General features: G+C 36.3%; 1 protein-coding gene across 1 annotated transcript; it reads right to left on the minus strand.

The window, feature by feature from the left end:
* Nucleotides 1-3,674: 3,674 nt before the first annotated feature.
* Nucleotides 3,675-19,907, minus strand: LOC148017362 (uncharacterized). Its single transcript, XM_087663266.1, has 12 exons — nucleotides 19,890-19,907; nucleotides 19,636-19,714; nucleotides 18,695-18,779; nucleotides 18,033-18,165; nucleotides 17,805-17,944; nucleotides 16,488-16,540; nucleotides 16,249-16,354; nucleotides 16,034-16,177; nucleotides 15,879-15,947; nucleotides 6,785-6,895; nucleotides 4,008-4,038; nucleotides 3,675-3,841 (listed from the first exon to the last, which is right to left on the minus strand). The coding sequence occupies exons 2-12, from the start codon at nucleotides 19,704-19,706 to the stop codon at nucleotides 3,729-3,731; spliced, it is 1,056 nt and encodes a 351-aa protein (XP_087519392.1). The 5' UTR covers nucleotides 19,707-19,714; nucleotides 19,890-19,907; the 3' UTR covers nucleotides 3,675-3,728.
* Nucleotides 19,908-23,749: the final 3,842 nt, after the last annotated feature.

Raw genomic sequence — 23,749 nt, forward strand, 5'->3', positions numbered from 1 at the left:
TTGTCTCTTTTCATCCACGAAAGATAATCTTGGATTTTTTTATCAAAGTTTATTTTATTTTATCATATTAGATGGGGGATATATAAAGCCCCCATATGGCTTGCTTTGGAATTTAAAAACTAAAAAACTACCAACTACTTGAAAACAGTTCCCATGAGAAAACCCTCATGAGAATAGCTCCAAGGAGTCGTGATAGGCTGCTAGCTATGTTGAGTGCACTAATTTCTAGCAGGATGATAGTATGTTTTGGATGGCATCCGAATTTCTTGATAGCATCCTCTCATACCAAAAGACTAGCTTAGAGTTAGGAGCTTTAGGCCTTTCAAAGTAGGTAGAAATAGGTGCTTCTTTCTCTTCTCTTCTTTATTCATCAAAAGTAGGCCTTGTGCATACTACCCCCTTATCTCAAGCAACCTCTTAGCATAAATCACATCATGATGCTTAAGTAGGCCTTCTATTCTTGGACAAACATGGCCCTTGCTTTGGCCACAAGTGGCCAGAAAACACCAACTAACTAGGCTTTAAACCAACCTTTAAATGGTTGTAAGCCACTTCTTCTTGGCAATGGCAAACTTGATATAATCCAAATAAGATAATGAAAAGATCAATAGGATATACCTTGACACCTATCTTGAATGGTTGCCCTTCAGGTGCTTCAAAACTCAACAACTATTTGTTATGGTCTTCAAGCTCCAAGCTTCATCTTGCTTGAACAATAGCAATTTAGTAGTCTTAAACCTCCCAATATAGCAACAAACACTCATACAAGCTCGCAATCTCAAGGATGGTGTTCTAAACATGGATTAGAGCTAGAGCTAGAGCATGGCTATGGAATATAAAAAAAGAAAAAGAACAAAAACATAATGAATAACAATTAAGCCATTTATGTCAAACTCATTAGCATTATAACATTGAAGAGTTGAGATATAAATAAGCTTGACAACACACTTCGTTGCTTGCATTGAACAAAGAGTCAATTACATCATTTTGTAGCTTTTTAATCAGTTCTCTCTTCCTCAATTTGCTTATGGGATAGTACATGAGTCTTTAGCATCTGCCTCTAACACCAATCTTTTAACACATTATTCTAACATCATGGCGTGTTCCTATCACAATGGACCCATGGCACTAACTTCCTTCAAATTGCTCTACATAAGTGATAGGAAGACATTGTTCTAACATCATGGCTAATCTTGTTCTAACATCATGGCTAACCTTATTCTAATATTATTCTAACATCATGGCTAACCAAGTGATAGCACAAATCTTTTAACACATTGTTCTAACATTATAGCTAACCTTGTGCTACCAAATGGTTCTACACATAACACATGATTGTATCTAAAGATATGCTCAACATAAACCAAAAGCCAATAAGTAAACCTTCAGAGCATGCCTCCTCATATTTTATATAGCCATTTGATTTATTATTTAATATTGTAAACCTCTTTATTTTATGAAATTTTTTAAATTTATAATCTCTTATGATTCACACGTAGAGCCTCAAATACAATGCAAGAAAAAGTAAAAATATTTAAGGCACCATTCATTTCATAGGAATAATAAAAACTATAATATATCAATATTTAATTTATTTTCTCATTTTGTATTTACAATGATATTATTTACATTCTATTTGTATTTTTCAATATCAATTTCTAATGCAAAAATAATAAAATATCCTATAATTATCAATAAAGATAAACCAAAAGATAAAGATCTAACTTGTTTTATTCATATGGCTACATATGTATAGACCATTTGAGACTATGCCACTGATACCAATTGGATCCACTACTATATCCTTCATCTCTTATCATTCCATCAAGAACGCTCTTGCTTAGCCCCACCCCTCTCCTCACTCATCTTGCTCAAAGAGGATAGGTAGCACATAAACCTCATTTATATCAAGAATATGACAGAGACATTAACATCCTCTAAAATGTCTCCAATGTGGATAGGACAAAATGATGGAACTCAAGATTTATATACAATCCGCTACAATGTGCCATGGGCATAAAAGAACACAACTACTAAGGCTACAAGAGTTACTATATAAGTTAATAACTCTAGCGTAGCCTAATGCTTAGGCTTTTTGAACTCTTCTATGATGGCTTTTCCACCTTAATAAATTGCCCATTTGCCTTCTTTTTGAGTTGCCTTCATCTTGGTGATCTTACCTAGTCGTGCTTTGAGTTGTGTTGCTGTGAGCCATAGTTTGATTCCCTTAAAACCCTTCGATTACATTAGTCAATTTTATTTTATACATCTCAAGACTCTAGAGTTGCTTAATTATTCCTTTATTTGGTGATCACTATGGTGTTACCCAATTTGAACTCTTGTTTTTCTAGTATTGACTTCAGTTTGGTTTCTAATCTTTATAACTCCAAACATTATTGTTGGTCTTTGTCCTCTAGATCCTTGTGTTTCTCCATGCTACCCAAAGTTGCGTATGAGATTCAATTTGCTTTTCCAATGTAGCTTCATGAATCAAAGAAAAATTAATGTCCCTCATACCTTGTTTATCTTCTTCCTTCCTTGTTTTAATGTCCTTATGTACCTCCTAGTGCACCCTTGTGACATTCCTTGTTTTAATTTCCTTATGTACCTCCTATTGCACCCTTGTTGTCACGTCCTTGACTTCATCTTCAATCTTTTTGTTAAATATAGTCACTTTCTCAACTTCTATTAAAATTGAGGCTAAAAGTAATGTGAATGATGTAGACTTGACCAACCACCATTGTTGAAATGCCAACAATGCATGGAATGCTCTCAAATTTAAATTTTGTGTTACTACATCCTGCCACCACTTACTAAGTAGTTGCCAATAGCTTTTCATCACTTTAGCATTCAAATAAGGTTGAAACACCTTGAAATGCCTATAAAATAGATATTAAGGCCTTTAAATATAGCTCTAAAATCCAAAATGCCACTTCAAAGATGTTGCAAAAGTTTCATCTGTTTGTTTTTAATGGAAATTCCTTTTTAGTGGCCACTCAAAAAAGTGTAAGAAATTAATATTTCTATCTAACATCTATACACACTCGGCTAACTAATTGCTACACATTTAAATATCTATGCTTTACAGATACCTACTTATCTAATTCTCTGCATAAATTTATATAGAACTTCATTGCCTTTTTGTATATTTTTGTTGATTTTTCAATTAATTTGCAAGAAGTCGGTATCTACATTAATCCTTATCTATCTCTAATCATTGATCACATAAATCCAATTAGTACAACTTTGCGTGTGTTCAAACTCAAAATATGACACTAATATGGACAATAATATACATGTATCACAAGAAAGGTGTAAGGTGCTCAACATTATCTCAAGATTAGTAAAGTCCATAATGCATGTTACAAGCTATTGACCAACTATGCTTATGTGAGTTTGAGATGTATTGATTACTCAATGGTGACATAATTGCAAAAGTGTTCAAGGTTAAGCACATGCACCTTGTGGATCATTGTGTGAGATTGGTCAATGATTTGTGAGAGCTTGTGAAAACATTTCCAAGTTACAATGGTGACTTAATCTCAAGTCTATTTTTTGTAGAAGGCATTTTTGGTGTAAACCTTTAGTTTCTAGCATTTTAGTACATAGTTGTTCCTAAAATATTCTATGGAACAATATTAAGAACCACAATGCTAATTGTGTTACGCCCTTCATCTTAAAGCTCATCCAAACATCAATAAGCTGGGGAAAATAAATGTAATTAATAGTCAATTATAACACAATGTTTTGGATATACATTGCATATCAATTATATACACTTGTCTTAGAGTCACCACAGCCATCTGACTTCCGACATTATTAAATGAAATGGAAATAACACCTATATCCACACAAAAAAGACTAGATTAGAACAACTCATTTCTTGAAGACTTCAAGAAATGAGACAATTTGAAGCCATGAGCTCTTCTAAGTTTAACATATTGAAACAACTTAAATCCAATATAAGTTTATCTAGAGGTTCTTTAACTTCATTTTATATGGCGTACCTTTCTCTAATTCATGGAGACCAGCCAAAAACTTCAAATCACAAACAAGAAGAAAATTTAGAATCAATAAATTTGTTAATCAAAACAATAATAACATTTATGTACTCCAGAACAACATACACACACCCACACGCATACACTTTTATGTAATACTTTCTATTACTATGTGGGAAACCCAAGGGTAAGAATCCACAATAGAGTAAATGTAAAGAGTAAAATTAACATTTAGCACACTTTACTTAGTGGAAAATAATGATATGTAAACTTTTTAGCAACCACAAAATGCAAGTTTCTTTCAAACATATTCCTATTATTAAATTCCAAAAGCGCAACTCTTAATTCAACCCTTCACATTTTAGGGACTCAATTGATCAAGGTTGAAATTTATGGTGCATCCATACAAACCACATGATGGTTAGCAACACTATTCTATAGACCATTTGATTTCTAGAATCAATTATGCACCACTTGATGTGTCTCTTACAAGTATGGAGAGTTCATCAAGGATAGCAATGCTCACTCCCTACACACTAGCTTGCTTGTAAGAAATATGTAATCATACAATTAGTTTTGATCTTCTATAGAACTCAACCTACTATAATTGGACCCTACTCTATCCCATAAGATGTTCACCCACCCACCAATGGCACTGACCATCTAAGTACCTGAGATCCTCCTCATCCCTACTTATGACCACATCACCTAAGATTAGCCTCATTCCAACTAATGCCTTAGCATGGACCACTCATTTAATGCATATGCATTGATCAATCATTCACAAACCATCATGCCCACTATGTGACTTGAATCTTTCTCATAAAGTCATGACATGTATGTAATCTATTATGAATTGTGCTACAACTCTGCCACAAAACAAAAAAACAAGGTTACAATCACACTAAACTATCTCCCAAGAAAAATAATCTTTAAGTTACATTTTTTCATTGATCCAAGCAGTCTTATACGAAGAATACCTAGGCCTCCACTATCTATGAGGTAAAATACATTTTCCTTCAGGTGGTAGAGGAAAAATCAAACAACTAGTTCATGAAGGTTCTCATGGCCAACTAAATTGGCACCATTCCTAGTTTTTAGGTTACCTTTACTCCCATTAAAAATTAAGTGAATCTTACTCCTAGTTTAAAGTCAATATGTAAGGCAGTAACCTAACCATTCTAAGCATTCTTAATGGACTACCAATTCCATTATGATAATTAAAAACTCCTCCAACTCTGAAGACAGTACATATGTAGAACTCAAGTACACTTTATTGCCCTCTTAAAACTCAAGTTTCATGCCATTAAGAGTCTACAATAGGCATTGTGCATCCCCAATACCTAGAACAAGTTACCCCTCCGAACGTGTAACTCACAAGGTAAAGAAAATTAAACAAAGAAAAATCAAATAAATTGCATGAATTAATTAATGCTAATTGCTAGTATTAATATTTGGGTATGTTATGGTACTAAATAATGCATTTAACTATTTAAACATTGATTGCTAGTGTTTACCTTTTGGTTGTATACACATGAGCACGTTGCAAAGCATGTTGTCTAAATTAAATGAATGAACATGTGCTTAATTATACCTCTAAGTAAAAAAGAAACCTCTATATTGTTTACAAGCTATGTGCTAGCTAGTATATTTAGTCAAAGAGAAGTGGATAGCCGACTAGATGATGCTAGATATGACTAGGGGTGGACAAAGTTAGCTATTGCCCAAAATTTTTATTTACTAGTAATCTTGAATTTCAAGTTCCACGCCATCGAACTAGGTGTTCCAAATCATTTGATTCATACCTTGGCCAACTCTAGTAGATATTTGTACACACTTAAGGGACTTACAAATTCATAGTTTTTTAATTCAAGGAATATGAAATTACCATAGGCATCAAAATCAACCAAGATGATTACTTGATGTTCCTACTTGTAACCATACAAGCCAAATCATGTGAACCAAAGGTAACCTCTTTTGACTATCCATCAAATTAAGTTGTATACTTTAATTATTGTAGGTATGATACACACTAATATATTGTTAATCTTGTAACATGATCACATTGGGCTTTTTTTTTCTTGTGTGCAGGCAATGCATAAGGCTTTGATGTACAAGATTTATGCATAAGACCCATTGCAAGTGGTGGGGTATGGAAGGGGGTCCACACATTGCATAAGGCCACAATGCATGAGATTTATGTAGATGACCCATTGTAATGTCTTCAAGGTCCAAACAACACTAACTATTTTTTAATCATAATGCTTTAATGGAGTGCCATTGAAGAGCACACTCACTTTTTCCTTGATGGTATTGTATGCATAAATTTTTGGTAGTTCAACAATACTCCTTCCACTATCTCATTCTCAATGACCTTGTGGATATGTCAAATCTAAAGCTTGTTGCTTCATGCAAAGCATGCATCCTACAATTCTTTGCAACCTACACACACGATTGTGACCACTTGAAAAGGAGGATTTGAATGTATGCACAAATACTAGGTTGACAATTGATTATGATATATTTATAATGGTAATAAGAGTCTTAAGACAAATTGAATGCACTACTGTAAAGATGTTATGATGATAAACAAGGATCTTTGCTTTTACAAGTGTAGGAAAAATCAAGTAATGAAATATGTAAGTCGGTGCATCAAAACTACCCTTTTTTTCTCGTCCCAAATTCTTATTGAAGAACTCATTCGCTAGTACAGCATAGCTGATTATTATCATGTATTCAACATTGTAGTTACCAACAAACTCAATAAAAAGAGATTTGCATACCTGGTTGCGTTCACCATGAAAGATACATGCTTCATTTGATCTACTTCCACCTGCTGCTATAATGTTCTTGGATATGTTTTTTCCGTAGCATGCAGCATAAACTTGGCACAACTAGATTTTTTTTTAAAGTTAGTCTTAAAATTAGGTTGAGATTTTCATGAGCCTTAAACTTAGAGATAATCAAACCACAAAATCGAGCAATCCTCATAATAACAATAGTTTGCTAATATTGTATGATTAAAAAAGTATCATTTTTAAGTAATGCAAAAAATATATCTATGCTTACGAGTGGGACACTTGAAAAACTTGCATCTACATGAACAAAAGTATACATGAAAAATATAGAAGAGGAAACATAACAATTGGCATTTTGGTGACCCACGTATCATTATGTAAGGAAAGACTCCACTCATGATACATTAACAAGGTTTATGTACCTAGCTTTGGGCTTTCTACCATTTCAAAATTGATTCATTATGTCTCTATCCACATTTACATCTATTACATTCTTGAACATCTTGGATGGTTGTCTCCAACATCACACTAACCATTTAGTCACTATGTGTGAACACATTCTAAAAGTTAAGACAATTAAGAGGTTTTGTAGTGTATATATAACCTAGACTTAATGAAGTTAATGAGTCCTATAAAAAGAACTCAAGGCTCATTTTTGCAATATTTATCAATACAATATCCAACTCTAGACCCTAGGTAGGTCCATCCAAATAGGCGTATGACATGGTGGTATGGAACGCCATCTTTGTGATCAATGCTTGGCCCCATTTGCTGCTAATCTTACACTCAAGGTTAAGCTCATTTAGCCATATGGCTAGGAGGTGAGTTGGATGTCCATCCCTTTATGTTACTTTCTATGCTTATATGGCTTGTGCCATGTCATGTACACCATCAATATTTGGTGGAGTATTATGGCTATATTTTCTATTTGTCTTGAGTTTGAAACACTCTTGGAGCTCTTATCGATGTCTCTAACACCACTCATAGCCCACCTTTGCCTTTTGGCCCTTGAGACACCTAGTTTTGAGACCCCTTGTATCATCTTCACATTGGTACATCCTCATCTCCATTTGAGTTTTGATCATGTAACCAACCTTTTATATATCAACTATTATCATAATGTATTCGCTCAAGCATTCGTATTAATTTGATACTTTGAATTTCTTTAAGTATTAAAAGCTATGTTTAGTACTCACTTTTTAACTCAACCCTACAATAAATTGGTTTAAAATTTTACTTCGAGCAATAGTAAACTAAAATAGATCATACATTAAACTAAGTGGCCAATGGCCAGAACCCCTTGTAGTTACAATTTGGTCATCATGAACAAGATACCTAAGAGGAACTAAAAGTTTAGTCAAGTAGTCGGATTGACCAAAAAGCCCAAATTACTAACTTTTTCACTATGGTGGTCAAACCGACTAAAAGCCCACATATCGAGTAGTTTCAAAGAAACAAACCATTAATCAATGAAAACCTATGCAATGAAGCTTTTTAAAATCCAAATTTGGTGACTCCTAAAATTTAAGAGATTATTTTTTGAAATTACTTTAATGGATATTCGATTCACATCAAAAGCTATGAAATTTTGCAAGAAATTTTTTTATCTTCAACTGTATCAAATTCTCAACTAATTGAGATATTTTTAAAGTAGAAGGTTTATAAGATTCTTTCTTTAGATAATTGATATGTGATATCTAGAATAGAACATGTCATTTGAAAGTGAAAAGTGTCCCTCTACTTTTCATTTTCTTAATACTTGTCATTTTCAGTAGACACTTATATTTTGTGTCCTCTTTCCACTTTTAAGCATCCAAATCGCACACCTATATATTAAGGGACTCTCTTCACTTCCACAAGCTCTATCGTTGAAATTTGAGCCTCGTGATATGTATACACTGATCTAGTATTCACCCAATGAGTACTCTAGACTCAACTTGATCAAATAAAAGCATAAAAAAAGAAAATTAGCTTGCTCCTTGAAGTATGCAAAAATTAGGGTTTCAAACCCTAATTTTCATATTTGCAATACATACTCTCTCTCTCTCTCTCTCTCTCTCTCTCTCTCTCTCTCTCTCTCTCTCTCTCATATTTCATGATGTAATTAATCAGTTTGAAAGCTCAAAACATTATCATCTCAAACTTTTCTCAACTTTTACACATCAAATTGTATTTATCTTATTATCATACATTTCAATTTCTCTGTGCCTTTTATAACATTGCTTTACATGGTATCAAAGACAAGTGCTCTTGATTGACAATTGAGCCTCAATCGAAAAAATTTGGCATTCAAGAGCACACGAGATTCATGCATCAATCAACCAACATCACCAAGCAATTTCTATCAGAACCTATTCTATCAATGCATATTTTCCACTTATTGCAAGCTCCAAGGAATTGATACCTTTAGTCTCCAAATAGGGATGTACATGAGAGTTTCAACACAAAGACATCACAAAGCCACAAAAGTAGCAAGTCCAAGCTATCCTTTGGCTTGAACTTTATCTTGTAATACTCCTTCATGACCTTTTGTATATCATCCTAATGGCCAAGTTTATAACCCAAAGGGAGGTACACAACAATCAAAGCTACAAGGTGATGAGAATCTAAAACTCCTAGCTCAAAGGGAACATATCAACATGTGCAAAATAAGATATTCAATGTTTATCCTCCCATTAGAATCAGTGTGAGATACATATAATTTGCATTCTACTATTCCCTCTTTTGTTGCCTCTCCTAGTGTGCCAACCATGGACATAAGTTTGTCAAAAGTGGATGTAGTGATAAAAGTGTGTGAAAATCTTATAATAAATTGCACAACACATGAGAAAATAGAGACTAAAGATAACGAGATGAACACTACAAAGAAAAAACTCAAAAGAATGCTCAAGAAATGAACTCCATATACCAAGACGTAAGATCGTCGAATACAACAGTAAATCACTAATTGAGTTGGCATTTGCACCCAGCTCCCTCTCTCCAACAAGACATACAAGTGATAGAGCATGTAGATGATACATCTAATGAGGACGTAGCCATGCCAAAATAGCTTATCAAGTCAGCCAACAAACTAGTGGCCAAAATAGCACTTAGCCAACCATCACGACTAGTCAGCCATAATATAGGGGCCGATAGACTGGCACCCGCTAACCAGCTTTCAAAAAGAAATGCAAATCCCACTAGAATAACATAGATTCACAAATGAATTGATTGATCTACTAACACCTACTCTCAAATTATGGCTGATCTTGTACAATATAATGATATAACAATAATGACTCATCATAGAACATACAACAATGACAATCAGAATGGACCATGGATACCCAAGCATTGGGGATGATCAAGCCACCACCAAGATGTCTCAAAGAAGTACCATAGTAGCTCTGTATGTATATCATCAATTCATCTCCACTAGCATATGTAACTAGCTTGTCAACAATGTATTTGAGCATACATGACCATGGAACCAAATTGTCCCCTCCTGAGCTTAGTGTAGGAGTCAATCCAACATAGCCCATCATGAACTTGGAAGTCAATCCTAGCTCTAGGATTTTAATGTGTCAAACTTCAGGCGGAATCAAGAAATATCCCTCTCTGGATTATGTGCACCTATATACCTATATAGATGAGGCTCAACTATCCCACCTCACCATCCTCTCACTCTTGAGGACTGGAGAGTCATGGGAAATGACCAACGAGATTACTAATACTACAAAGTAGAGTTTGAGTCAGAGGAGGATAACTCATCAAAAGAGTCTATATCCTACTACTTGTTCTTCCACAATGCCACTAACTCCTTTGCATAAGTGTCCTCTTTCTCATAATGATAGCATTAAGCTGTCGTCATCTTCTTCATTGCCATACCTCTTTGAACTTGCAAATGCCTCATCATGGCCATCATATCAAGATGGAAGCCTCCCTTGTAACCTCAAGGATGCCTCATGCTCAAGCAGCATAGAGTACATATGAGTGAAGCTCACCATAGTCAATGACATTTGGGGTAGTAAAGCATTGGTGATGCCATCAAACTCCAAATGGAGCTTATAGAATATAGTCCCCATAAGATGATCCTTTGAAAGAGTAAACTATATCTCCCAAAGCTAATCCTACGCCTATGTAACATGAAGCAAGAATGACTCAATAGGGTCCTTATGCTTGAACTTTATCTATTGGAATTGACCATGTAGGGTGACAACGTGCATGGTCAATAAAGCCTCATATAACATCTCTGGCTTCTTCCAAACCTCTAAAGCTATCCTACATAAGGTGACCAATAGAACCTTTAGAAATGCATCAAAACGAATAAGTATCATCTGGATCCCATGTAAGTACAATCTTCTAATAATTGTCACACTCCCAACCATGTGGAAGAGAATTTTGAATCCACAACCACATAATAGCTCCTAAAACCACTTATTGCAAGCAATTCTACACAGACTATGCTTTCATAGTGGCACTCCATGTTAGATAATTAAGACTATGAAGTTTATCATCAGTGGAGTAACAAAGGAGGTGCCATTTGGAAAGGATAGGATGAGAAGATAAAGCAAAGAAAACTAGAGAGAGACTACAATCAAACATGATAGAAACTACACTATCAAGAGTTCACGCAGTTTATACACAATTTGAATATGATAGTGAGTCACCAATTGAGTGGGCACTGGCACCAGCTCCCTCTCTCCAATAATAGGACCCGCAAGTAGCAAAGTATGCTAACTATGTGTCTGAGAAGAAGGAAGCCTCATAATAAATAGGCCTAAATAGCTTATTAGGTCTACCAACAAACTAGTAACTAAAAATAGCAATCTTCTAACCATAATGACTAGTCGGTCATAAAACAAAAGCCAATAAACTAGCACCCAAGCTAATTAGCTTTGAAAAAGAAATGCACATCCCACTAAGATAACGCAAACTCACACATGAACTAAGTAATCTACTAACAAAGTTATCATGGAAACCCAAACCCATATCAATATGTGAATATGAGGAAAGGTGGGTCTAGAGGTAGGAGGACATGTATACCATCTCAAAAATATGCTCATTTTGATCATTTCACTTTTAATTCATCACCTAATCACACTCAAAACATGTTCATCCCATCCTTTATACTGAATTTTTTTTCTTATATTCCTTTATTCACACATTCACATATTTCAAATCACACCACACCAAGGGGTGATATTCCTTTAGGCACATATCCCATAGGTTCTATCCCTATTTATCAATCAGATGGCAAACATGCAATGATGGTGGGACTTCCTATTACATCCTTGGATATCCGAATGCATGGATGGTGTCGACTAGGGGTATGGAATGCCAATCCTTGGAACATGGTCATGAGGAGCTCCTAGGCTCAAGGGTGAGTCTGTCTAGATCTATAACTAGGAGGTCACTCTGATGTTCAATCCCTTCATATTCATGAATATTGCTCGTCGTGTCTCGTATGCAGGTTGGATCCTAGATGGATATTTACTTTTTGGTATTAAAGCATCAACATGCTATCTGGCAAAAGATTCAATGACATGCACAAAACTACTTTCGCTCGTAGAACCACAATGGTTCAAGCCCAAAAAATACGCTTTTATCTTCTTTAGAATGATATGGAATATTTCTAGTAGCTAAAGGGGCACAAACAAGGGACTACGTGTTGCAAGTGGTGGATACAACAAGGCATGTATCTTGTCCAGTACTCATGCTCAAGATGGGTGTTCAGAATATGCTTGTGTGCAACGGTTTTGAGTGGCACTAGCAATTGGAGTCTAACGAGGTTCCACTTTGGACTATCAGAGAGAGTAGCCAAAATCTTGTGGCCCATATAGATATCAATATTTTTTATTTAACAATGGCATCTAATTTTAATGTAATCATTAAACTTTATGTTGATTTTAAATTTAATATTAATTATTGAATTGCATTCAATTTTTTAATATATTTAATGTTAGTTATACTATTACAGTAATGTTAATGTGATTATTAACATTAATGTTCATTAACATTATTCTTAACATTAATCTTTAAAATAAAGATGTTTGTATCGTGAAAAGAAATGTATAAAGCAGTTGTGGAGAGAGAGAGAGAGAGAGAGAGAGAGAGAGAGAGAGAGAGAGAGAGAGAGAGAGACTACAATTGTGGAGACAAAAGGCAATCGTGAGAGAAAAGTAGATGTTGGTGAAGATGGGAGAGAGCGATTATTTTTGGACAACTAATCTATGGACTATGAAGCCATGCATGTTGCGCCTACATGTGGAGGTGTCAACCCACATGGCTGAGGTAACAAGGTAGTTTGTGGCCCTCTATCATTTGTTTTTCTTGGGAGGAGGGGGGAAAGGGGGAGACATGTGGCACATGGATACTGGAAACACCCATATGGTACACGTGATATTCACGAGGAGGAGATAGGGTAACTCTTAAACAATTGCGATATTTATGCGCAACCATTGTTTTAAAACTTTTAACAGGTCTCCCTCAAACAAATTCAAAAGTTGACACTTAAGCTCCTTGCCGAGCTTTTATATCTCGAACACGTCATCTAAACATATAACATATGTAATGATTCCAAAAAGATTCTAGTAGTGCTCAATTGGAATATTCTAAGAACCATAAGACAAGTTTTGGATTTTATTGTATTCTTTTGGAAGCTCATTAAGAACTATACTCATATTATTGAACCCTTAACATACTTACTTAAGAGTATCCTAAGCAAAAAAAAAAACATATTAGTCTGCTAGTCATTTAGATTAGTGAGCTCAATCAATGTTTTTGAACATTGAAACGAATGGTTACTAATGCACCTATGTTGCAAATTATTGATCCAAATAAACCTTTTGAGGTTCACATAGATAGAAGTGATTATAATATCAATGCTTTTCTTTATGAGGATGACTAACCTATCGCATTTGAGAGCCATAAGCTCGCAGACACCCAAACACATTACATCACTCAAGAGAAAGAACTATTGGCAATTATCTATGTACTTAAAATTTGGTATCATTATTTGTATAACGCTTGGTTTATTATTTGGACTAGCCACTATGTTTTGAAAACTCTCTACAATCAACCCAATTTGCATGATTGTAAGGCAAGATGAACGGAGCTTATGCAAGAGTTTAACTTTGAGATTCGTTATCAAAAGAACACAATTAATATTGTTACTAATAACCTTGGTCAAATCCCCAAAGTTAATACCTTGTCCATCTTTGAAATTTCGACTTATTTTTCTCTCTCAAGAGGGCATTGACAAAATAATCCACATTTTGCTAAGATTTGGCAATTAATCCAAGATGGACCTAGAAGCCCAGAGAGCTTTGGTGGTCCAGATGCCTAAAAGCTAGCTACTACAAGAAAGATGGTGGAAAAGTATTCCATTTGTTGTGGACTATTTTTTAAACAAGGAAATGTGTGTGGGTCTAACAATCAAGATATCCAAAAGAATTTTTGAGTAGTTTCATGGCACACCAAGTACAGGACATCTTCACATACACTAAACTTTGGCCTTGGTGGCTCGTTACTTTTATTGGTTGCACATAAAGACTTCGGTTGAGTCTTATATGCATCAATATCCATAGTGTCATATCAATAAAGCTAAACATCGCAAATAACCAAGGATATTATATCCTTTAAAATTTCCTAACAAAAAGTAAAATAATATTTCTATGGATTTTGTAGTAGGATTATCCAATATGAATCAAGACAATGTGACGAATTTGAGTTGTGATCGACCAATTGATGAAAATGGCTCAATTCATATCCACAAAGACATCTATAAAAAGTGACCAGATTAGTGTCTTTGTTAAGCATCTTTATAGACTTTATGGTTTGCCCGATGAAATAATCAATTACCGAAACCCTAAGTTCACTGGCCATTTCCAGCAAATAATTTTTCAAAAACTGGAAACCTAATTGTCTATATCGTTCTCGGAGCATCATGAGACCCGTAAAAATCTCATAGTATCTTAGATAAGCTATACATAGAACATTGAGTTAGAACATGCCTTCCATGTGAAATATCATGAAATTGTGATTTTAGCATTACAATCTAGAAAGCACAACTAAGCTACAATTGATAGTATACCCTTGAATTTAGGTTCCAAAAAAAGAAAGCTCATACACTACACGAAAGAAATGAGCTCAAGTCTTTAAAGATTGAGAGAAAATTTGTTAGAAGACTTCTAGCAAACATATCTATAGCTTGAAAATTTAGTGAGCATAGTTCTAGAAAGTAAGTCAATCAATAGGACATAAAATTGTCCAAGGATAGTCCTGTACCAAACTACTATTAACTAATTAGATCTAGAAACTGCATCAATTTCTTTTTTAAATAAAAATGTAAGCTTCGGTTGCCTATGCAGATTTTTAGATCCTCCTTTCATCACTTTTTAAACATTTTTGCTTAAAGTTATTTGTTATGTGCCAACAACCAACAAGATGCCTTGAAAGTATTACATCCATTTACTACTCTCACATGTAGATACTTTACCATATCATCACCTTTTTAATTAATGCTATTTCATGAAGGAGTCTCCATCAATTATGGCGAAGTCACCAGAACCAAGACATGCACAGGTAAAATACACCTATGCAAGTCCTAGTTGTCTAGTCAATGGACGTATGGATGGGGTTGATTGACCTGTTCTAACTACTCTAAAAGAGAAGAAAGCAACTTCAGGTATAAATCAAGTTTCATCTCTTCACCAGTTGGCTCTAATACCAATCATGAGGTGCCTAGATCCTAAATGGACTACTCAAGATAGTAGGAGAATCACAGGAACAGTAACAGTCAAGCTCTGTACATATACTCTACACATAGAGCATAGAATGATTTGTAAGGGATGAACCGGAGATACATGAGGAAAACACCGTCAAATAGATGACCTGACTGATGTGCGCACTCTCTCAAGGCTGAAATGACCTGCTGCAACTACAAGGTCCATAATCTCAACTCAATATCCTCTTTCCTCACTGTTCCATTTTTATAGAAAAACACAATACATTTAATCTACTTAGTATTACGTCTAATTGTAAATACTAAATGATCAATGTAAAATAGGATCAAAAAGTGGAGTTCAGATGGAGGAACCTTCTGAGCACTATGTCTTTGGGGCCAGATTATATCTTGAATAAGTTTTCCACTGCCATAATCCCACTCCTTCATTCCAAACAGACAAACAATGAGGACATTTGTTTCATGTACAGCAAATATGTTTTATCAGATTTTATGTAACAAACACTAACATTCACATGCACCTGCAACTGCTCAGAACCTCTCCATGATCCAGTTAATACTTTGTTTCCAGTCTTTCTCATATCAAGGGAGTCTCCACAGAGTTTTGGCCCAAAAATACTTCTCACTGATTTGCTGACTCGCAAATCCCAAATCTGGAGATATTCTCATCTCAGTTTTTCAAAACAGTCAACAGAAGACAAAATACTACAGAGCTCCACCTTACCTGTATAGTGCTGTCCCATCCACCACTCAAAAGAACATTACTATCAATGGGATTCCATTTGACACAGAAGACACGGTTTGTATGACCTGTAGTAGAGGCTCCATCCCTAATGTTTGCAAACAAAAAGCCACAAAATCAAGCGAGTCTTAAACCTTCAATTGTGTTCTCAAGCACTTGTTGGCACATGGAAAGGATCATTCTTGGTAAGCAGTGAAGCAACTGGTTTTCAAGTATCTTACCCATCTTTCAAAGTGCTACATAGCTCTCTTGTTTTTCCATCATAAATTCTGATCTGCCACATAGAAAAACCTGGTTATGTAAAACATTGGGATGTACAAGTTAAACATGAAGAATAAGAACTCTTGCGGAGCTAGGAACATGACAGATATTGCAACAAAAGTGTGATAATAGTAGGTATTGACATCTGCAAAACGATTGACACACCCTCCTCTTCACACCTTAAGTCTAACAAGAGTATGAGTCTGATTGCCATCACAGAAACATTCTTGAATAAGCAATGTACCCCTAGCATTTAAGGCAGTTAACAGAGAGACTTCTATTCACTCTGCCCCAATAATGATAATAATAATAATAACAATAATACATGAAACATGGACGTCTTTTTTGTGATTGTGGATTGAATGAAGAAGAAAGCTTTCTTACCTCAAAAATAGGTTTTCATTAGCCCATCTGGGGTACACTGATGCCAATGAGTTCAGACTGGGACAAGTGGAGGTGGATCCCATACTTTATGAGTGTGAACTTTCTAAGCAGTCTAATGTTCACTGCAAATTGGCCATTGACCTATGCATATAGAACATGTCCAAAACAAGGCAAATAACTCCAGTCAGAGAAAAGTATATTAATGGCCAAGGTCAGAACAGCCACTTGGATCCTTCTACAAAAGTACAGCCTTGACATTTTGAAGATTGAGACAGGAAGCCACCTCCTGCACCTGTGAATATGGCTGATATTTGGAATACTGAATTTCCACACTCAGCTCTTTTCCCATTGTTTTGGGCACTGTTGTTGACCTCACATTATCCATGAGATGATCAAACTCAGGTGATTTTTAGAGGCATGTTTAAGGACCATCAAGCAGTGTCCTTTATACCACCTTTATTGGGATCTTCGGGAGTGGTTCTGGTGCCTCTGCCATATCAAGTTAAGGCTGAGAAGAGGACATAAAGGCAGGGATTGGCAGGGGGAAAGTGGAGGGTACTGCCCATTAGATTATCACATAAGTTAGACCCAGTGACATCCAAACAAACACATATACTCTCAGGGTATTCCTTTTGTACTGCCTCTGCCAATGCCATGTCACTTGTCAAAATATCATCTCAACATCTTGTTATCTCTTTGAGTTAGGAACATCTATGTACCGTACAATGTTTTACTAGAAGGAAAGTTTTATGTAGCAGTATAAAAGTGCACGGCCTTGAACAACTAGCTTGCGACACCCTATACCAACAATGGACTGTCTGCTTGTGTTTTTTCATGTGATTTTTTCATTACAAGCATGCCTGTGAGAGCTACTCCGCTGTAACTAGGTATACCTTTGCATCCAACCCTGCTGTAGCAAACAAGTGACCAGTACTCTGATGTGCTAGAGTGTAGACCTCATTCTCAGACTCCTTAACTGCACTGATATGCTTTCTGGATGTGACATGCCATTGATGAACCTGTCCTCCCACATCTTAACCAAAGAAGACAGTGAACCAGCTATGGCTATGTTGCATTCATGAATGTTTGATGGTACAGATAATGAGCATTTTGTTTATTACCTCCTGATATGAGAACGTTTTTGGTCACAAAAACACCAGCTGTAGGTCTGAAGCAGACAGATGTACAAGGATACTTGTCAGCACCACTTCTGCATAATGTGAAAGAATGCTTCCCATCCTCCACCTTATAGATCTGTACAAAGAGATAGTAGTAGTAACCTTATTAGTGACAGATGATGGTTAAACGAAAATAAACCCATCCCAAATTTTTGTGTGGATGTGTGATTCCACATTGACTGACATTTTAGTTGTTTGGATTCGGAATAAGCTGGATTGACCGAAATTATTTGAAAACAAGGAATGAAGTGGGGATTGAAAGTTCAAATTATTGCCTTTGTAAGGCATCAGTCAACATATTTGTCCAAAGCAGCTCAGTTGTGGATCAACCCAATGCAATGGAGGATAATGGACCTTGATTATAAATGCTTGGCAAGGATCAAGAAGCAGCATGCAAATGCAACCAATCGTTGGCTTCAAATCCATTGCCATCAATCAATATCATACAAGTTTCATGGTTGCCAAAATTAATACAGTTAAAACCAAAACAAGCACTGTAGAATCAAACATTTCTTATAAATCAATCAAGGGTTCTCCTCTACAAATGAAAAGCCCAATTTAAGAGTGTAGCCACAGCAGCAGAGAAGAAGAGAGAGTTCATTGACCTCTATACTGCTGTCATTGCAACCCACTGCCAGCCAACTTCCATCTTCGGAAAATGTAGAGCATGTGGCTTCCTTGATGTGACCTCTGTCGATCCAAAAAGAAAACAGAAAAAGATGATAGGAGGTAGGGCAACTGTCAGGACTACTCAAAAAGCGCAAACATGAACTCTCTCTCTCTCTCTCTCTCTCTCTCTCTCTCTCTCTCTCTCTCTCTCTCTCTCAACCTCAACGGGTAATTGTATTAATTACTGAGGGTAAAATATAAGAATCACAAGAGAACTATATGTATAACAAAGAGACTCAAGAGATTGTAGCATGTCAAGAAGCCAAATCATCCCTGGAAATGAGGCCTGCATACTGTATGGTGCTAAACTGCTAGTGTAGGAGACCTCTCAAGTGGCGAATATGACTGTGGGCTTCGTAATGGGAATAAAAAATGAATGCGTTTCGGATAATCCATAAAATACAAGAGTTGCAAGAGAGCTATGCGCACAACAAAGAGACTGAAGAGAACACAGCATGCCAAGAAGCCAATCCATCCGTAGAAATGTCGAGGCCTGCATACCGTGTGGTGCTAAACTGCTGGTAAAGGACGTCTCTCAAGTGGCCAATATGACTGTGGCCACACTGTGAGCTATGAAAGTATGCCTCACAGGCTCATGATGTTGGCCAATGTAGGTAAAAACGAGGGAAAAGATCCGTTTTGCCACATGCAAAAATGTCAAAAACTTATTGTGTATTTTTGGTGTGTCGCCAGACATATTCCCCTTTCTTACATTGTCTGTTTTCCCAATGTTTTTGACACGTTCTTCCTGGTTCTCGCCTTATTGCTAGCATCGCATCTTGTGCATTAACTTAATTAGAACAGTGGTATTCAACGAGACACAAAAAGAAAAGCATGTCTGTGTTATGACAAAAGAGAATCTCGGGATGGAACTTACAGACGAATGGTGATAATAGGCTTGATCACAGCACCTCCAGGGGAGGCATTCTCATCCAAGAACGAGGCCATGGCGCTCTCTACTCAAGAATGGCGACGATCAGCAAAGGCTGGTTCTTCTAAAGAACGATCAAAATGACTCGTGCACCTTGCCTGCGTTTAGGTCTTGTCTGCAGACCTATAAGCATTCCGAGGTGATACTCGCTAGAGACCAAAGCCAGAGCCAATCTAACAGGCAACAGATTCGAGTCATACCTGGAAGCGGGCTGCGGGTAGCAGCAAGATTGTGTGACAAAAACATGAAAGAAGTCCATAACTGCTCATCTCCACTGCCACCCGGGAAGGATGGATTTGCCACGTGTCCTGGAGTGCCACTTGTCAAGGCATGGGAGCTAGTAGGGTAAGGAGGGTCGCGCCAGTTAGTAAGAAACTAGGCGCTCTGCGTCTAGGCTCGCCCTGGCGCTTCGTGTGGGGGCAGGCGCGATTGTTTGGGGGGGAAGGGGGGGAGGCGCGGGTGGTGGACGCGTGGCACCCACCCCTGCGTTCTCTTTCTTTTTCGTGGGGGAGGTGGGGGGTTGCCACGTGGCACCCGCCCCCCACCTCTCCTTAACTAATAGTATAGATGTCTCCACAATATGATTAAAACCATGTTAATTAATGCACAAAATCTCAAAAACATCTTTATATACCAAGCACATCTCTTCTTGTATAGAAAACATAAATTCTTGTCTTGAGCATAACCAATGAGTACAAAGCATTGCCAAGTTGTCTATACTTCACACTAACAAATAAGTAGTGATTAAGAAATGTTTTCATTTTTCAAATCAAAGTTCAAAAGCATGCCTCAACTATGGAATACACCATTGAGCCTACAAAACATATGCATAAAGAGATTAGATAAAAGCAATAAAGCTTCATCATAAAAGTAGCATATTGTTTAAGGTAATGTTAGTATACCTCCATAAATGTGACAACTTGTTTTGGCTCCATTTTTCCAAAGTTGTACAATATCATTAAATGCGAACTCTTGAAGTGGTAGACCCTCAATGTATATACCTGATAATTTCTCCATAAATGTGACAACTTGTTTTGGCTCCATTTTTCCAAAGTTGTACAGCAGCATCAAATGTAAACTCTTGAAGTGGTGGACCCTCAATGTGTATGCGCATCAATGCATTAACATTTTTTGTATTAAGACGATTTTGTGGATTTTTCTCAATCAAATTTTGTGTATTAAAACCCCTTTCACATATAGCAGTACTTGAGCATTAGAACATAGAAATATAAGCCAACTTTAATACCATTGGATACTTCTCTCGAGTGATAGAATTTACCAATTACAACCCCAGTATCCCTTAGAATGCATGCTTTCCATTGAAACGACGCCTCTGCTTTGCAGTATATTGATACTCCCTTTTAATTATAACTATGTCAGCTATAGGATCAAGTAGCTTACCACTCTCTAATTCCCTTTGTTTGCCATAGAATTTGGCAAGTGTATCAATCTCCCATATTTCTTCATTCCAAACGACTAGCAAATGTGCATGGTGCCACTACTTTGAAGCATGAAGTAATACCTATAATAGAAAAACACTCCATCATATTTTTAATGACATAATTTGTGAATTATTTTTTGAAAGCAATTGCTCTTTCCATATCCAATCCTTCCGAATTGCGTTGAACAACTATTGATCTATATATGTTGCTAAGCATTGAACCACATACTGCAACAAATTAGCTATCTATCAACCTATAAACAAGAATAATGTAATAACCCATATCATCAATGGTCCTTGCATTCACATCAAAGACAAGTGAATCCAAAAATTGTGATTTCATAAGTATGATCTTTGTCTCAATGAGACTCTCAATCCTACTGACATCTGTAGAAACACTTTGAAACATCCTACTCAAGTTATCACCCATAAAATGAAGACCATAAATAAATTGAAAATATTTGACTTTCTAAAACAAGGGAGCATTGTGTTCATTCAAAAACACTAGTAGAGGCTCAAATGATTCACAAAATTTGTGCACAGTAATTGCACGACTCAACCATTGCACACTATGAAAGTGACCCATATGAAGAATAGCACATCCAAATTAAGCCTCCAAGCCCCAAGCAATTTGCTCCTCTTAGACCTTTTGTTGAATGTTCTTCAATATCACTCACAGTACTATCAATGCTTTGTGCATAATAAGATTTCTTTATTATATCTACAAGGCATAAACTAGCTCTATATGTCACACAATGAATGGAGGCCATATATGAATTCAATCTCTTGTACATGGTGGCCAGTCCATTCGCATTTCCTACCATAGCTACTACACCATTTGTTCGTAGGCATACCATTTTTAAAATGTCAAGTTGAATTTGCTTTAAGAAATACATGGATGACTCCAATAAATGTGAAGAAGTGCCATCTTGAATCTGTAACAAGCTTGATAACATATGGACAAAGGGCCAAATGAAATCACAATGATACACCAAGCAACCATGCAACATCACTATAAAAGGAAGCAAAGTGAAGCCTTACCTAAACAGATACATTGCAATGTTCATAATATAAATTGCACGCATATTATTACAAAATCTTTCCCTAAATATTTTACTATTTTGACAAATGTGTGGTACCTAGGAAGGCTCAAGGCCTGGTTGCTAAGTTGAGAATCGAGAATCAAGAGGGCCAATTATTACAATGAGTTCGAACTTCAGTCTTCCCTATGTGAACACTAGAGTCCAGACATGAGTTTGTGTCACTCCACTACTCCAAAGACCACACGTCACGACTCATTATAGTCTACAACTAGAGTGACATTGGACATTCGAAGTCATGCCTATAGCCTCATGTCACTGCAACTAGGCAACCGGTGTGCCACGTGGCACTCAAGAGTCGACACTAAGTGGCTACCAAGAAGAGGCACAGTGCATTAGAAAATTGAGCGATGAGGCAGCAACTGGTCACAAATGCTAAGACCTTGAGGGCTAGAGACTAATTACATGTGCCATCTGGAGGCTAATTGTAGTAGAGCGTTGACTCTCTAAACTGGATTTGGGTAGGCCAAACTCCAAAGCAAGTCTTGAAAGGCTAGTTGTTGGTGGCTAAAGGTTATCATGCTAGGCCTAGACTCTGGAGGCTACTACTGTATGATGCCACGACAATTGAAACATGTTCAGTAATTGGTTATTAGTGAACCAGCCTTCATAAGTGTGCACTGTGTTGGACTAAGGAGTTAGGTTGATTGCAATTGTTGCCTTAGTGTTGGGAACCAAATACCATGTTGGACTGAGGAGTCAGAACTCTCAAGGGTAGCTGAGATTGGCCACTGCCAATGCAGGCCTGAGGCTAGTTTATAGAGAGATCACACTTCATAGGTCAACCATCATAGAACTCAAGATACTGTAGTACTATTACAATCATCACACTAACAATCAACTACAATACAAACCATTGAGTGGCATGTGGCAAGTGCTCTATCTCCTATAGATAAGGTTACAGTATTGCAAGGAAATGAGTTGAAACTTGAAGTAGATTTGAGATTGGATTCACAATACCCATTGTCCAAAATGTATGACTATTAAGCCTACTGCCCAAGCCCCCAAAAATTACTCCAATCTCTTGAGTCCTATCATCTATAGATAATGAGGATTTCAATTTTAGAGTGGCAATTTGTCGATAATTTATAATCGATTAGTTAGGCAATAGGCTTATCACTTAAGGCTTGAAAATTCAAATAATATATACTTTAAAAATTCAAATAATATATATTATGGTTATAATATTTAGATAAGTGCACATATATTCTACCTATGTACACCTACATGAACCATTTTTTTAAAGGTGTAGGTGAGAGTTGGCTTTTTTAAAAGGGTATCTAAGAGTGAGAAAAAAATAAGGAATGACTTAAATTCTTGGATGGTTAAACATAAGGGCACCAAATGTCAAATGCCGATTTTTGCCAATCATAACCATTTTTTCAAAGGTGTAGGTAAGAGTTGGCCTTTGTTTTAAAGGGTATTTAGGAGTGAGAAACGTTAAAAATAAGAGTGACCTAAATTCTTCAATGGTTGAACATAATGGCACAAAATGTCAAATGCCAGTTTTTGTCGATCT

This window comes from Lygodium microphyllum, chromosome 22 (genome assembly GCF_053477565.2).
Source record: "Lygodium microphyllum isolate KBCC chromosome 22, Lygodium_microphyllum_v1.1.10, whole genome shotgun sequence".
NCBI lineage: Eukaryota > Viridiplantae > Streptophyta > Polypodiopsida > Schizaeales > Lygodiaceae > Lygodium > Lygodium microphyllum.